This window comes from Falco naumanni, chromosome 2 (assembly GCF_017639655.2).
Source record: "Falco naumanni isolate bFalNau1 chromosome 2, bFalNau1.pat, whole genome shotgun sequence".
In the NCBI taxonomy this organism is placed as follows: Eukaryota; Metazoa; Chordata; class Aves; order Falconiformes; family Falconidae; genus Falco; species Falco naumanni.
Window position 1 is genome coordinate 45619091 of NC_054055.1, and position 18025 is coordinate 45637115.

Here is an 18025-nt window from a genome sequence, read left to right on the forward strand (position 1 = left end):
TTCCTCTGCCTCCAGTCCTTTCCCACTTTTCCTCCTGAACATGTTCATACATCCACTGCCATCTTCCCACCTCTTCTTTTCTCCCCACCCCCCTTCCACCTTGCCCCGCTCCCTGCTGCCCAGCCCTTTCCAACCTCCTCCTTGCCTCTTCCCAGACACAATTGGTTTTTTTGCTTTACCCTTTAAGAGGATTTATATTTTATTCAGATCTCCAAACTTGGCTTGGTTTCTGCAAGTGCCTATAAAGACAAAAGAAAGAACAACAGTCCAAACCAAACTTGAGGCTCACAGCACAAAACACAGCTCTATAATTTATCCCCCCAAAAAAGCTGGAATAAGTTTTTCAACATGGAAAATGCTACATTTTTCTCTATGTTCAGTGTCAGGAAGCGTGGAATAGTTTTTTTTCTTGAAAGTTTCCTCAAAAGGAAAGAAAAAAGAAATAGCCTGAGGCAGGCATGTGGCATGTAAAATGTCAGCCTAAATGATTAACATACACTCAGACTTTGAGCAGCTGAAGACAGGGTTTTAACAGAAACCATCAGGGAACCTTATCTATAGGTGCTGCTACTTGCTGTGCCTCTAATTACACCTCTTAGCAATCCTCACCACTGCTGAACAGGCAGAAAAAAAGGTGAAAAAAAGAGTTTTTCATGGGATTTTAATACTTTGGAATACTTTGTTGTATAATAATGTCTAGTACTCGTCACCTACTCCACGCAGAAAAAACCTCCAAGGGCTTTTGAAGGCTTCAGATGACAGGACAACAGTGATGACCAAGAAAGGGAGAGAACTTTGTCTCTTTGCCAGGTGGTAGGGGGTGGCAAGGGGTGCAGCCCAGACACGCAGTGCCCACAGGTACTTGTGTCCGGCTCCCATCCCCTCTGTGCCCCAAGAGCCGTAACACATTACCACACTTTGCACATACGAAATACCGCAAGCATTAGGTTGAGGGAGCAACCCGCACAGCTGGGCTGGCAGCGTGGGGGTAGCACACAGAGACCCCCACTTTGGGCATCTCCCTGGAGGGCCTCCTTGCCAGTGCGTGCATCAGGGATGTCAGGAGGGGAAGATCCACAGCTGGCAGGAGTCTGCGTGTCACTCTGGGTGCACGCGCACACGTATGTGAGTGTGGTGAGATTACAGAACAGTGTTAGATATCCGTAGGAATTTAGTAAGGTTTTGTAAATGGCTAGTGTTTTATTACTGATACTGGACATACTGTCCACTGATTACCTTCTAATTATGTGTTGTTAATAAATTCCTAAAAATGCTTCGATCCTGATTTTGATTTACACTAGGTGAACTGAAAGGGTTTTATTCTGCAAAAAGAATCAGTCTGACAGAAGAGTGCTTTTGTAGCATGATACTCCTGGCTCCTGATGTCCCCCTCGGTGTAGCACGTGGAACAGGACCTGCCTGGATGCTGCCGGCAGCTCATACATACACAGGCTAATTCTCTGCAAACCCATTTGGTTTTCAATGCTGCAGAAAGGGTTTGATTTAACAGGAAATGTTGCATGTAAAAAATAGGAGAGAGGAGGCAGGATGGACAGCAGAAACAAGCAGCACTTTGGGAGGCAGAAAAGGAGTTCCCAGACTCTCCTGAAGGAAGGTGTGATGGAGAACGCCAGGATGAATGAAGCCATGCAGAAAGATGTGCAGCCACAGAGGAGGAGATGACAGTATGGGTTAGAAAGATTAACAGATGACAAGGAGGGAGAGATGAAGCAGAGCTGCTGAAACTGGCACTCAAAGAACAATCGGCAAGATGGGAAGGACTAGAAAAAATGGAAAAATAGAAAAAGAGGGGGGAAACAGAAAAGGAGGTAGTGATTTCTGGTGCTGAAGGGAAGAGGGAATTCAACCATAACAGGAAGAAAGAAGTATTTGCTTAAACTACCTAGAAAAGCATCCACCAGGAGGACAGTTTTGTCCACGAGAGAGGAAGGTGTAACGGGAAGCATCAGAGGAAGCAGAAAGCCACCAGAGCAAAATGCCTGGAGGCAGGATTAGCAGGATGGTGGTGGTCTGAGAAGTTGTTGCAATAAAATTTAAAATGAAATGGTTCTAGTCAAACCTGGAAGGAAGAGGAAAACTCAGCATGAGGAAAATAAAATTGGGAATAAGGGGGGGAAAAAAAAACTTTCTCCATATCCTGTTTCTTGCATTTTTCCGCTAAGTACCTATATCTAGAAAAGTAGGAGAGATCTGATCTTAAGTCTGATGTAATTTTCATTAATTTTAGCATTGAAAGTATCCCTGTTCAGGGAAGTGCCTAAGTTTATTCGAGTTGAAAAGGACTTGGATACAGGCTAATGTAAAATATAACTTTAAGTGCTTCCCAACCACACTCCTGGATCATCAACATGGTGACTAATTTAGCACCAAAACAGTAACAGCACAGAGATTATGTGACAAATGCTGCTTATGCTATCTGTGGTTTGACTTTTTTTCAGCATGCATATTTTTTTGTATCTGAAAATGATCAATGTTCATGTAAAAGTTGACAGTTGTGACTCTGGATGATTTCAAACCTGCGTTTTTCCTTCAGCTGGTAGAGGATTAGCAACCAATTCAATTTGACCTTTATTTTTTTTCTTCAGCACAAGAGCTGACCACTGAAGGGAAGTCAGTCTGCACACATATGAAAACTATTTAATCACTTAAATTTGTGCAATATCATTGCATATTATTATTTACATTTTTTTACATGAAAGAAAGAAAAACACACTACAGAAAAAGCTGACAAAAATGACTACCTAGAGTGGATTCTTGCCCATTATTCTTCTATTGTACTTATTCAAAATAACCTGAATATTTATATGAAAAGAATTAGTAATAGCAAAATGGGTACAATTGATGACAAAAAATAAACTAAACAATGCTTAATCCCTTCTTTTTCTTTAGCTGTACATTAATAGGTGCTACAGGGCTGGTTAATGATCTCTGCCAATAACAGCACAAAGGCGATATTGTCAGGGCAGCTCAGGAGGCCCAGAGCTCATGGGCTGAAGTCCCTATGGCACATTAAATTCTGGAATTTTGTTGACAAAACTGGGGTAGCAAAGTTCCAGTTTTACAAGATCAGGAGGTGCTTCCTATAGAGGAGACTATACCAGAGCCAACTAGCACCTTTGAAAAGAAAACAAACAGGAAAAATTCTGGATGAGCTCAAGGTCAGGTGCAGCTCAAAGCTCCAAAATCAAAATACAGACTAAAACTTAGGGGTTTTTCCCCCCCAGACAACATGGTGAAAAGTTCTGCTTTCATTCATCATTTCTTGACATAACAGCACAAAGTCCTACAATTACATCACTGTATGAAGTGCAATAAAACTTCCTAAACCATCATTTTGATTCTTAAAAACAAAATCCAGATCAGTTGTGAGCTTGTTTCCTACACCCAAGCCTGTTGAGAGGGCACAGTCTACACTAGGGTACTGAGGGAACAGAAGGAGAACCAAAGAGTTGTGGGCAACAGGATGCTACTAAATGTCAGAATGACTCATCACTGCAGTCCTGTACAATAATACACAGTCGCAAGTATATCAATAACAGCTGTGAAAATTAACGAAAAAAGGTCTTTGGCTTGTAGAGACCTGTTCATTATGCAATTAGGTACATAAGAGGTGTTATAAAGATGTATTACTAAATGTCCTGTGCTCTCATATACCCTAAAAGTAAGGTAATCTGTCAGTACCCTCCCTTTCCACCTCAAGCAATACCTCCTTTTCAGGGGAGAATTAGCCATATTTTATTCACTCACATGCAATGAACCTTGAAATGAGTCTGTCTCATTTCTTTCCTCACATTCCCATCTCTGCCACTAATGCCTTTTTTTATGAAGTCATGCTTTTCAGAGTGTCTGGACACATCTGTTTTCTTCTTCCACCTATCATGTCACCATCTCTTAACAAGTTTTCGCTTCCTCAGTAACTGTTATGTTCTCATTTTTTCCTGCTTTCCAGCTCCCCTTTCTATGTTCTTTGGACACCTCTCCAAGAGTGTATCTGTCCTTCTGGCATGTGCTTTCTTCCTCCCTTCACACCTCCATGTGCCTCTCAGGTCCTGTGTCTGCAAAACTCATTCCCAACATACACACTCTTCCCTTCTGCTGTTTAATTTGGAAGAAGAAACCTAATTCAGATTTGCACTGCCACTCCTTGAGCTTAATAAAACCTACCTCTCTGCACCTGCTACCACTTTTTGGTCCTAAAGTCTTTCCTCTGCACATTCCTACAGACCGACGACTGCCTTCCCTTTGTGTGGTAACAATCCTTCCGGTATTCTTTCCCATGCCAAATCTGTATCACCTGGTGAGTTTTCCATATTCATTTCATCTATGATGTTTTATATATCACCACTATTCCATTGCCTAACTTCTTCAGCTTCTGGGAAGGATATATTCCTCTCAGGACAAAACTTGCCATGAGTTGTCCAAGCACCTAACACCACTGCTGACCTCAACCTTTACAAAAATATTTATTTTTAAGAGCATCTGGAATAAGACTTTTAAAGATTCTCTCAATAGTGTAAGTTATATCCCTTTTCAGCAAACAGCATAGTAAGTTTGGAAACTAACAGCTTTATAATGTTGTTACATTTTCCTCATACAAATATAGTTTTAGAGATGCCATAGATGCACAAAACTGGTTCCACCTTACCTTTGACGTGGCTTCTCCCATCCTCCAACAATGGTACGACTATAGTGTTGTTCATATTCCCAGGTGATCTCACAGCTGTATAGACAACAGGTACTGACTGTACCACCACGGGGATACGGTGCACATGACTCATTTTGTTGGACTGTAAGTTCATGGGGCTTGAAGGTGGTACTGGATGGATAATGTGCAAAAATTGCTGGCCTCCAACACCAGATGCAGAAGCTACAAGAGGACCTGGAGTTAATACTGATGGTACAGATGCTGCTGAGGATACTGATGTTATTACTGTGGGTGATGAAGCTGGCCGACTAGAAGATGAAGAAGTAGAAGTAGAAGAAGGGGAGGAGGCTGATGCTGTCATAGAAACCGGTGAAGATGAAGCTGCTGTAGGGGACGACCTGGCTTTGTTTATTGACAAGTCCACTGGTTCAGTCTGCGTTTGGAAATGGTCTGTAGATAATGAATCCTCCACTGGGTCTGCCTTCATGTTGTTTAATAACAAAGGTACAGCTTCCATATCTGGGTAGTTGTGGACGTTTGGAGACTGTTGGAGAAAGACAAAGGGACAGTTACATACGTGGCTGAAGATGACCTGCACATCCAATTGCTAATATACATCACACAACTTGGTCACGGACATCACAGGATTTGTTTCCTTTTCTTATGTCAATTCTTAGTTTTAAAGTACAAATCATGCTAGAAAGCACAGACATGTCCAGTTTGAACAGAACATTAAAAAAAGTTCTACTCTCATTTCTTACAAGGTGGCTGTACAAAATCAACCTGTTGCTTTGCACTATGCAAAGTCACCCGTGACAAAAAATGTTACTATCTCCACAGGTAACCACTGCTTATATTGAGAGGGCATTTCTTCCCAACATACAACTTTAAGCTACACCATTCCTCTCTTGTGTCATCCTCAATGGACATGAAGAAAAACTGGTCACCACCATTTTCCAAACAATTTTCTGCACACTCAAAGACTGTCATTTCCCCCTACTTGTCTACCTTCTTCTAGACTAGCAGACCTTGCCTTTTTCTTATAACCTTGCCTCTTTCTGTTATAAGTCAGCTTTTAAAGAACAAGCCTTAGCATTGTTGTTTGCCCTCTACAATGATCTTTGCATTTTTTTCCATACCACTTCTCAGAAGGCAGTGCCGTATGCTAAACACAGACTTTCAATGCTTGACTTTCTGCATTCTGCATGGTTACGGATAGGTTACTTACAGGTCAATAGAGAGCCTCTCATTTCTATGGTTGCCCTGTTACAAGCAGCAAGGGCTACAACAATTCATTATTCAAAATTAGCACATTAGATAGCCTTCCCCATTGTTATATTTCTTATTTTTTTTTCATGCTAATTAAAAACAATTTTCTGACTTTGCAAAATAACTTCTATGCATTAGACCAACTCTTTCAAAGCTGGTTGGTCTAAATGTATTCTAGACTGGTGCCATCTGCTATTTTTGCAGTTATATTCCTTATTTCCATCATCAAAGAGGGTAATAGAATTTTTGAATAATGCTAGGCCAAAGACAGATCCCTGGAGAAGCTCATTTGATATATCTTTCCTTTTTGACAGTACATCATTAATAACTACTCTTTACAAATGTTTTTTCAAGTAATTTTCAATAGGCAGAGCAAGGAAGGAAATGCCCATCGATAACCTGGTAGTATGACAAAGCATAGCTCTCAGCTCCTCAGCTAAGTACCTCCATGGCCCTGCACCGCAGCAGAGCTTCTCTACAGGCATACACATGCTGTTATGTGCTGTAGTACAGAAAACCAATCTCAATAAAAAACATTTGCCAAGCTACTTCAAATCTCACTTGACCCAAAGCAATTATTCCATATACAGATCTAACAAGCAATCTTTTTATGGTACCTAAGCAGCTCTAAATGCATTCTCTCTATCTCTAGATTACAGTCTTTACTAAGTGTGTAAAAACATTAAGTTGGAAATATTTAAGCCACAAATATTTAGTTCTTCTACTCTAAAATAAGCTAACAATCAAGCAAGCTCTGAATTCACTTCGGGATTTTTATAATCAACGATGTTAAATATTTTCATGCAGAAACCTCCTGGTTTTGAGTCAGAGCCAAATTTCATCACAGAATGAAGATCTATTACAAAAGGAAAACAGAACACTAATATTAAAAATTATAATAATAACAGCCTAAGTGGGTATTATCCCTGGCATGCTGAAAGATGAGCCGTTCTAGCAGATCCCATCTATTCAGCTGATTCAGGCTGGTTCTTGGATCTGATGCTTTCCCCCATTTGAAAGCAAGAGCACGTCTGGAACAGTGAGTGTCTTCTTCTATTCATACACAAATCAACTTAAAAGAAAGCGACCCCAATTCATCCGGCCACTGGACCTTGATGTAAGACAAACAACAAAAGGAAAAACTCTTATTTATAAAGGCAATGGTAAGTTCTCCTGCTAAAAAAGATGATGGAGTAAAGAACAGTTACTTCTCAAAGCGTTGAGAAGTAACTCAGTTACTTCTCACCAGCTATCAGTGACAAGGTTACAAAAATCTCTTCCTCAAGAATGCAAAACTGCCTGTGACTGCCCAGTGATGATTCCTGGTAACTTCCTCTGACGCACCTTACCCTGGCTATTGTCAGTAACCCCCACATTACGCACACCCTATGTGCCATGATAAAGACAAAACCATCAACATACATGACACAAGTAGCTCATTTGTCAAATCCTGACAAGGTCTTATATACGCCATGGGCAAACAGACTGGTTCTGCTGATCTAAACAGATTGGTACTAGGAGTGAAGACAAGGTGGAGAGGGACACCCTGCACAGGCTATACCCAAATCTTCGTAAGATCAAAGGCAACATCTTCCACCTTAAATGTTTGAGAGGAGGGGGAGAAACAGGTTTAACTTGTGTACAAGGAAGATGAGGGATCCCCTTGTGCACATGGCTTGGCAAGGGTCATCTAGGAGCAGTACGAATCACCAGCTCCATCCACAGGGCAGACGAATGTGCTACGGAGAAAATCCTACATATTTACATACTTCCAGGCTTCCCCTGGGTGTCAGGGGAAGATTTCAGTTTGACTCAATGCCACTTGCCTCAGCAGCACAACACTCCTCCGAGCTTACCCTCTGTGAGCTGAAGGATGGATTACCCCACTGTTGCTGTCCTCTGTTGCTCTTCAGAGCACCCTCAGGGACTTGCTGTACCCAGCATACGCACATCAGACTGCTCCCAGGAGTATTCTGACTTCTGGGATACTTCTGAGGCTGGAGAGAAGGGATCCACACAGACCTCGAAAGCAGTCCGTCACTAAACAGAGCGCAGCCTGCCCCGAAGGCCCACCTGCCTTTGCAGCAGGCAGTGTCAGGTCCCTTACAGGAAGAACCCCCAAACCCTTGTGCAGCTGATACCACACAAACTACTTGTTCCATGGATAAGAGTCAATTGTATTGAGATAAGGCGCAGATCATGACTCACAGCTTATTCCAGATTGTGCTACGAGCAGGCCTTTGTTTTACTTTAGTAATTACACCTAGTATTTTGGGAATAAAGATAAAAAAGGAAGAAAGTATTGTAACTGCAGTCTACAAATCACTTTCTCTTTTTTCTCTTCTGCATTTACATTTGTATCTGTACCTTCTTTATATCGCATCCATCTTTTGGTATGTACACCCTTTTCTCCAGAGCTGCTGGAAGGGCCATACAGTCTCTATGTACTATAGTAATATAGTTGATATTATTCTTTCAGTCTTCAGTAGTGAAACTAGACTCAAACCTGAACTTTATAATCCCTTCATGAATTTCTCCAAACAGGATGCAAACAAGTATGTCCCTCAACAACCTCCTTTCCCTGCCAAAACTCTAAAACTAATAATGCCCTTTCTTTGGTAAATTCAGGCTGTGACTGATGTCAGTTGACATTACAAAAACCAGCAGGATCCTTAGCAAAACAGGTCTGTACATCCCATACTTAAGTTAAAAATTGTAAACAAGTGCTACATTTTTTTCTGCTGGCAGGGACACCTTCCACCAGAGCAGGTTGCTCAAAGCCCCATCCAGCCTGGCCTTGAGCATTGCCAGGGATGGGGCAGCCACAGCTTCTCTGGGCAACCTGTGCCAGTGTCTCACCACCCTCACAGTGAAGAATTTCTTCCTGATGTCTAATCTACATTTACCCTCTTTCAGTTTTAAGCTATTCCCACTTGTCCTATCCCTACACACCCTTGTAAAAAGTCCCTCTCCACCTTTCTTGTAGGCCCCCTTGAGGTACTGGAAGGCTGCTACAAGGTCTCCCTGTAGGCTTTGCTTCTCCAGGCTAAACAACCCCAATACTCTCAGCTTTTTCTCACAGAAGAGCTGCTCCAGCCCTCTGATCATCTTTGTGGCCCTCCTCTGGACTTGCTCCAACAAGTGTTGGGGCCTAGAGCTGAATACAGTACTCCAGATGGGGTCTCATGAAAGCTGAGTAGAGGGGGAGAATCACCTCCCTCAATCTGCTGGTCATACTTCTTTTGATGCAGCCCAGGACATGGTTGGCTTTCTTGGCTGCAAGTCAATTGGATGAAAAACAATTGGTTGTGTGGTTTTTTCTCCTCGCATCTAACTGTTCCTGCCTTTCTATCCTCACCTACTGAACTGGGCTTCTTGTGGTGGTGTGGGCTCAACTGATTGCTGGTCAGAGCATCTGAAACAGGTTTTCCCCATCTGTATCCTGAAAGTGCCTGTGTTGGTTTTGCAAACTTCATTTTGGTTTTAGGGGTCTAAACTCTGTTGTTGAGTTTGGCAGCTTCCAGAGCATTTGGTGAGTTAAAAAGGGTTCAGCCTGAGGTCCCTGCAACCCAGTGGGCTGCCTTGGATGCCTGCCCAGCCCATGGAAATAAAACATGAAGGGGTACAGCTGCACGTGGCTTCCCTCGTCTCACTGCTCCTGCCTGCTGGTACAAAGGAGAGGGGCAGCTTCATCCCTGCCTCCAGCTGGTACTCAGAGGCAGTTCTCAGCAATGCCTCTCTCTGCAGCACTGTTGTCACATCCTTACGCTGTTCACCATCCACGCAAATCCTGGCTGAAACAGAACTGGAAGGCAGGTCAGGATGGCTCCCTGCTAGAAAAGGCTTTTTAATAAAGCTTCAGCCTTTATTAGTCAGTGCTTTTGTCTCATGCTTTTTGTGCCTGCCCTTTAAAGCTGTACACCAGTATTCTCTGTGGTGCTCTGTTTCATTAGCTTGCCATTAATAAAGCCTGCCAGGAACCTAACACGTGATTTTCCTATTCACAAAGCTTTTTTTCAGCTGTGTAAAAAAAAGCATTCCTTACTGCCCTTTTCCCTGACCATTACAGAAAAACAACCAGTCAGCCACACAACCAGCCACAAGACCCTGAGCGAAGCACAGTGAAGTTATGGCTGATAACACCTTATCTGCTGGATGCCCATCCTTTCCCACACAGTTCTACCTCTTCTTCTTTCCAGCCCTCTGAACTCCACCTCCTCTTAACTTACATGGGAGAAAATTTTGCAACAGCCCCCTTCCACACTCTTAATCTATTCATAACCAAGCATGAAGAGCTCATCGTTTCCATGCAGCTCAGGTTAAAATCAGTGAAAGAGCAAACATCAGTTTTGTTTTCGGCAACTCATCCTGACACCTTGCAGTTCATCAACTTCACAGGGTACTAAGCTTCAGTGAGCCTTTATGCCTCTGTGGAGTTTTATTGCTCCTGCACAACGGAGTTTACAAACCTCCAACAATCAGTTGTCAGCTTTTAAAGCGTTCTTCCTTTCTGGCAGCAATCTGCCAAGGTCAAACAATTTGTAAGAAAGCATACCAAAAAAGCTGTCCTTGATGACGGAAACTGAACAGACTAAATTTAGCATTTATAAAATAAGCCATCTTTGAGGACAGGAAGTTAGAAAATAAAATGCTGAAAATTTAACTCTTCAGTCAAATCACACAAAACCCCTTCTTGGTTTGTCATTGTGCCGCCTCACCTCATTCTGCTCTGGCAGTAGAAATTTCAGGCAGGATGATTTTGTTTTGTCAGAGTTAAAGGAGACTAAGATGAGAAAAATCATACTCCTTCTGAAAAGCTATCCACAATTTTAACCATGTCATTGCCACTGCTGTACCAAAATGCCAAAGATCGGCAGTGCAGGCATGCAGTCTTCTGGGCAGGCAGTGCAGAACCGGGCCCAGCTACAACAGCTTTCAGCTGTGATCATCATGCTTGGAGGGTGAAATCTAAATAACAAGGAATATTCTGCAGGTTACAGGTATTCTAACACTTCATGGCAAAAGACAAACATGCTAGGTTCAAAATGGCAAAAAGCACTTGCTCTAGCACTTGCATAGCTCACAGATGTGCATACAACTCTAATGCCTTGAGACATGCAGGTAGATTTGGTTTAGGATATGGTGTGTTCATCTTTAGTATACAATTTCTTTTCTAAAATCAAAACGGACTATTTTCCTCATCTTTCCTGTAGATCAGGGTAGAAAGCTCACCCCCCTCAAAAACTAGTTCTGTAGGTGCTTACCACGAAGCATACCTGCCTGCATGGGGTTTAGTCCTGTCACGCCCCAGTGAGGCACTTGCAAACATCAGCACATGGCTAGCTTGGGAGAGTAGGAGCTTCGGCACTTCAAAGAGCCCTGGTAAGTTAGGGCTCAAGCATCCAGTGCTTTACTCAGGAGTCTTGTTTTATCTTGCTAACCTATGAGTGAACTCTCTTTAAAATTACCTGAAGAGACGTTTTTGAAAACGCGTTCCCATCATAAGAAATTACATTCACAACACTCACACGCTTCCGCCTGAAAATCTCCACTTCAACCAAAGCAACAAAATACTCTAAAGAAAGGAAGAAGTAATAGAAACTGCAAAAAAAATGAACTAAACAACCTCTATGTGAAACACTTTGTTATCCCCCTGAAAAGAAGATGCATCCAAGACTCAACTACGCTCACTTTGAGATATGGCTGTTATTACTGACCTGTACATGAGGGGTGCACCAGTAGAGCACCGAGAGACAGCTGTATAAAATCAGAAGGATGAACACATAGACAGCAGAACACTAAAAATGAGTAAAATACTTAAAATTTGTTTCCAACTGCAAAAGCACCAAGTGAACAGGCATTTGTGCCTTTTTGCTTGAGGCTGCTGCTGCAGGCTTTCCCAGGCTGACAGAACTGCTCAGCTCAGATGCACTGGACAAACGCAGGAGGTCATGCTGAAGAAGAGAACAAAATGCAAGACAGCTGGATCTTTCTGCTTTTTTTTCTCGAAGCATAAATCAAAAAGTGGCTTACTACTGGTTTTCAAAAACGGTTGCTCAGGGTCAAGGTTAAATTTGTGTTCCACGGAAGAAAAGAGATCCTCAAGAGACAGCACTCCCAAACAGGGTTGAGTCAGACTCTGTAACAAGAACTCCCATTCAAGATTTTCTAAAAAGCACCAGTTGGCACTGAGAAAGACAGAGGGTAGAGTCCAGGAATTATTAAAATAAAAAGAGATGGAATGAAAATGCATTTAAACAAATGGGAATCAATTCAACAGGAAAGACTGAGAGACACCCACTTTAAAGTAATCATGATTCACTTAATGTATGATTATCTCTGCATAACACTTGGATGTTTGATTTCAAAGTGGACGTTTCCAACCCTCAAGGCCTAGAAATAAAATTTTCCATTCTCTTTGAGAGTCTGAAGAGGCAAAAGAAACTCAGCACATGCTACAAGGCCTGGGTGGCCTCTGTTAGTAGAGTGTTGCTAGAAGTGTAGAACCTATGGAAGATGCCCCAAAAGAGAATGAACTAAGGAGCTGGGGAGACCAAATTCACACCCACCACTCATACATGGACAAACAAAACTCAAGTTGCACAGCTGTAAAAATTGCCTTTTAACCTTTCCTGAACAGGCATGCTACGGTGTTATCGCACAAGTACTTGAACACTAAAAAAGTACCACATGCTGCAACCTTCAATATCAGCTCAAACTAGGACTGGGGAAACATGCTTCGAAATGAAAAGAGATCCCTATGCAAACAGCATTAATTTTTAAGAATGTTTAACAATGAACGCAAATACATCTAGTGTGAAATTACTTATTTTTAAATAATATATTTGCAAAGGCAGCGTAAGCGTTAAGGTTACTTGGCATTTAACCCTCCTGCCCCAAAACCAACAGGTTTACCAAAGGATTTCTTCAATGGCACAGAAGGAGAACATGTGTTTACAGACTTCTATAGCCCAATAAACTAATCAGCTCCTGTACTATGTAGTACATTAAATGTAAAAACTATACATTCCTTGAACATGAGGCTAAACTCTCACGATCTCAAACTCTATGTGGGCCTGCTGTGATTTTTTTGAAAAACAACAAAACCTACCCCCTTGATCCCTAAATCATTAACATATTCAGAAAACTAGATGTTTAGCTTAGATGTATTATTTAGATTTCAGCAGTGTTACTAGAATGCTGTATCAAAGGAAGAATCTGTTGAAAGAAACTAATTTATGCCCATCGCTACAACACAAGTCTTCAAGAGAAATTAGTCTAACAAAGGTGTGGAACAACAGCAGTGTAAGATGTTGCTTGCAATATTAATTGCTTAAGCGTATTAAAAATATTGATGTTATATTTGTATTCCCTGTACTAATCTATTTTATATTTGAGAATAATTTCTGAACAAATGGCAGATCCCTAAATAATTGTTAAAGGGTAGGTAAAATACCATTTAAAAAAATATTGTATTGCCCCCATTCAGAATTATTTTGGGGATTTAAAAAAATGTTAGTTATAAAATCCCAGATGACAAGAATTTCATACATCCACTTAACAGCTCTCCTCATTTTCCCCCTGTTTTTGGGGTGTAACTCTTCCCCTTTTTTATTTCATTTAGTTCTTTATTTTCTCTAATCCAATTTTCAATCCAAATCTTTTCATTTAGTTTATTCAAAACCTTGAGTTAACAAATTTGAGTCCTTGATGTTTACATTAGAAAATAATAAGAAAAACTGTACTAGACATACACTGGGATTTTTAAATTAATTTTGTTTTGTCAATCCAGACTAGCTACTCAGCCTCATGTGGAATATATCAGGAACTTTCCACAAGTACCTACCAAGCAGATTTGTTGAGAGAGACGTTCACCAAATTGCCAGGCTTGGTGAAAGTAATTTGTGAAAAAAGCGCACAGCAGCATTTACATTACTAAATGAAAATATTCTAATTATATTCTACAATTTATTTCTAACATGGAAGCATTCCATGTTTCCACACAAACCAACTTGCACTGAAAAACAATAAAAGCCTCAGGAACAATTTGCAGCCAACAATTTGCTGAAGATCCACAAGTTAAAATTCTGATGCAAAGCTTTGTTAAGTATTTTCCTACTCTGCATATCATCACACAATATACATAAATATATTAGCAAAAAAGGCAAATAATGCACAAGACTATTGTTTATACTCTTTAACCACCTGCAAGCTGTTGCCCAGATCCAGGCAAGACTCAGCCATGTCCCCACCAGCCTTGGAGCTCAGCATTCACAAACTGGTCTCGCACTTTCACATCATTCCTCCTTGGGTAAGCAGTGCCAGATATTGCAAGTGGACCCTGTGCACCCAGTAAAGACAGCTGACGTGAAAAAGGCACAAAAGACTGGGCAGTTAATTCTTTTCAATTATTCCTCATTACTCCGCCTTGCATGCCCTCTGAGGTATGACAATACCTATGAACTACTTCAACAATTCTACAGGTATCTGATGAACACACCAGGAGTGGTGGTGGTAGAGATGCATTGCCTGACACTCACATCTAACGTATGATCCATACACTGCAACTGGGTTTCCTCTCTGTCTCTCTCTCTGCTTGTCTTTCTTCATCTTAAGTTCCACCAGAAGGATTATTTTTTTTCCCCAAAGGAACATCCTTCTTCTGTTTACTGTCCTTCAAGCTGAAGTTTAAGGTCATTTTGTTCTTCTGACCTCTCAATTCAGATTGCATCTCAATTTCAACATACTTTTCTTCACTAAAATAAATACACCGCATAGAACTAATTATAGTTAGGTCTGACTGAAATTAAGCCTTTCAGTGGTTTAGAGGGAAGAAGAAAAAGGCTCACTTTAGAGAGACAAAGTTTAAAAAGTCTGTACTAAAACTAGCACTTTTCCAGTGTCTGTTCCTCAGACTTCCATGATAACCTACCCTAGAACTGGCTGTCGGTCCTAATAAAATAAACATGCCTGGTACCATTCGCTGGTACTGAGGGTCCATGGCCTGAATCTGTACAGCCAGATTTTCTCATCCTCCCAGCGTGGGTGGCTCTTCCCCAGGCTTGTTAAACTGCATGCAACAAGCTTGCCTCTAACCTCCTCGCACTCTGCCTCCTGCTTGCAACTGCCACCCTCCCTCTGGGACTGGGCAGCGCCAAGGAGGACCATCAGCTAACCTCGAAGAAGGAAAAAGAGCCAAATTTGGGAGGAGAAGAATAACACTGGCTGGAAAAATGCCCTACGGAGGCAGACAAAATGCAGAGACTAGGTCTGGCGCTGTCTGGGAGAAGAAACTGATAGCGAGTCCTGGCTGGGAAGGCTGGAATACCATCAGCAAAGAGACCAGGGCTCCAAGGGGTCACGAGAGGTGAATCTGCAAATTAAGGAAATTAGGCATTTTAAATCCTAAGAAAGTCCTTAGGTCACCTAAATGTCACCTCAGATGCAACTGGGAGGACTATGAGATGATGATGAGGGTGGGAAGGAAAATGGTGCCCATCTTCTTGGGTGGTAGGGTTGGCTGGGAAGGCTGCAGGGCTTGGCTTAATGTGAGGAAGAGCATCCCAGCCTGCAGAAGAGGAGACAGGTTAAGCTGGGAGTGACCAGACAAAAGGGTTTGTGCCAAGTAAAGCAAAAATGCCCTGCCAGTGCCTGGCATGGGACCCGAAGCTGCTGAGGTTCACCATTCCTCTGCTGTCAGCAGATATCCCTGAAATCCACTGGTGAAACATCCTACCCCTCCACAAAACCCACCCACAAAAAATGAAGACAAGATGTGTGTATTGCAGCAATTGCCCACTACAGGGTCTGATCAAAGTTAGCACAGCCCTCCTCCTAACACCACCCAAAGGCAGATTGTTTCATGTTAAGGTTTCACAAATGTTCTTCTAACACAGCTTTTGGGAAGGGAGGATGGGATGGCTATTTCTGACTTTTTCCCCCCCAAACTGAATGTGCTCTTATATAAACTATGAATATGTATGTTTGGAAAATTAGTTTTTAATGCTTCTGGTAAGGATTTTGATTCTACTCACTGACCTTACATACTTACTTACTACTTAAGTCACAGTACTTACTAATATAGAGGACGAAGAATAAAAAACCAACCCTCTCTGTGCACCTTCTCTGACTCTACATATATGTATACTATAAAAATTACAGTTAAAGGTTAAATAAGATAGGATATGGATTACGAGATGGCCAACCTATTGACACCTGCAATTGACACATGGACCATCAGACAAACACTCGGGTACAGACCATTTAATGCAATACTCTGGAGCTGATTATGAAGACTTCCTTGCCTCAGTTCTTATCCAATGGCAGTAATAATCACTTACCAATTGCCACAAACTGATTAGCCTTCAGAAATCTCCTTTAGACAGGGATATTACAGAGTACTTCCACTTTTCAGAAGGGATAATGTAGGGGGAGAATCTCAAGAGCTTTCCCAGTACTACAACATTAAAGCTAAAACATAATACTTAGTAAAGAATCAAATGACTTCTAACCATGAAGACTTATTTAAAGTATTTTATTTTTTCTGATTCTTAAGGGTACTGAACATAAAAAGTATAGAAAAAAAATCTATCATCATTCACAATAATTTTCCTGCTCTAAAGTAAAGCCAATTGTACAAACACATATTCTTATTTCTTCATAATATCAATCTTAAAAACAATATATATCTCAGGAGCTAAACTAAAACAAACTCAAACTGATTATTTTTTTTAATAGCTAATACTACCACAGTGATTTTTATTAAACAGCAGAAGAAACTGGGTATTTTGGGGGTTTTCTCAGAAGACGGTAATACAAAACTGGTATGATCACCATGTTTTAGTTAAGGATGACATCATGCTAAATTTGTTCCAGGACTAATTGTTTTTAAACAGAAAAAAGGTCAATTTTCAATAAAATTGTTCATAGCAACAGCTTAAAAACTTTTCATTTCCTAAGCTCATATAGACTTCAAAATATATGACAGTCCCTAAAATTAAATTCCATCTGAGACAAAATTGTGGGTTTTTGACTACCACTAATACACATAAAATACCAGATTAGACACCTAAAGCTAAAGTATAGGTAAACCAATTCTCTTGAGTCGCCTTAAGAGATAGATACTTCAATTTACTGGAAACTTCTTACATATTCCCCATGGTGACAAGGGCAACAAACTATTTCTCCCACTTGTCCAGAGAAAAAGTGGAAGAAATGGAAAAGGAGAAAAGAACCCTTTTGTTCTGGTCCATGAATTATTTTTCAACAGAATGAAAAGTTTTATTTTATTTTCAAGCTCTTTGGAAGTTTCTGTCTTAAAAATAAGAGGTGGGGTGGGAAGTAAATGTTAAAATGAATCATCATTAATGATGCACATTGACCTATTTAATATTTGGGGAAAGAACACACATGAGTTATTTTCTGATCTTTTTGTTATTTCTTTACTGATTATAACAAGCTAGTGAATTTGAAATCAATTCCCAGTAGTTTTTGGTTGACCTAAATCCCCTTACCTTGCCTCATCCCCACCCCTTTCCTTTATTAAAAAAATAAACATTTTGCAAAAATTTTGCTCTCCACTCTTTCACTAAGCCAAAAGATTTGGGCTCAATTCGAGTGCCTAGTAACAGGCACATGGTGCCATCTGAGATCTCCCGGAGTATGGAAGACAGCATGGAGCTGGGGGACAAGCCCTGGCTGAAGCTGGAGTGCACCAGCACACCTCTGAGAGTGTAAGTTGATGATGCTGGCAGCCATGCATTTCACTATTGCAATGCAATGCCCAACTAAAGATGCAGACAAACACCTCTTGCAAGCACAGAGGGGCCAGAAGAAAAAAGTTCATGCTTTGCTTCATGCTGGTAAAAAGGTTTGGTAAAGCTTTATTTCTAATACAGAAGTGAACAGACTGCCTGCTGCATGATGTGTAACATCACCACAGTGATGTTAGGGTAAGCACTGCCACACATAAACCACATTAGATGCAAGAGGACGCGACACCTGGTACTGGCTATGGAGCTGATGTTTTGCCACATCACTGAAATCACTCCCCTTATCTGAGTCAAAATTATTGTTACAAAGTCAAAGAAA

General features: G+C 41.1%; 1 protein-coding gene across 6 annotated transcripts in view; it reads right to left on the bottom strand.

Moving 5' to 3' along the window:
* Positions 1–18025, bottom strand: part of KLF12 (Kruppel like factor 12) — a 251695-nt gene that overhangs the window by 90686 nt on the left and 142984 nt on the right. For all 6 annotated transcript variants that reach the window (XM_040584208.1, XM_040584202.1, XM_040584204.1 and 3 more), the window contains one exon: positions 4667–5210. In XM_040584208.1, the coding sequence (XP_040440142.1) occupies positions 4667–5210 (544 nt within the window). The remainder of the gene's footprint in view (positions 1–4666; positions 5211–18025) is intronic.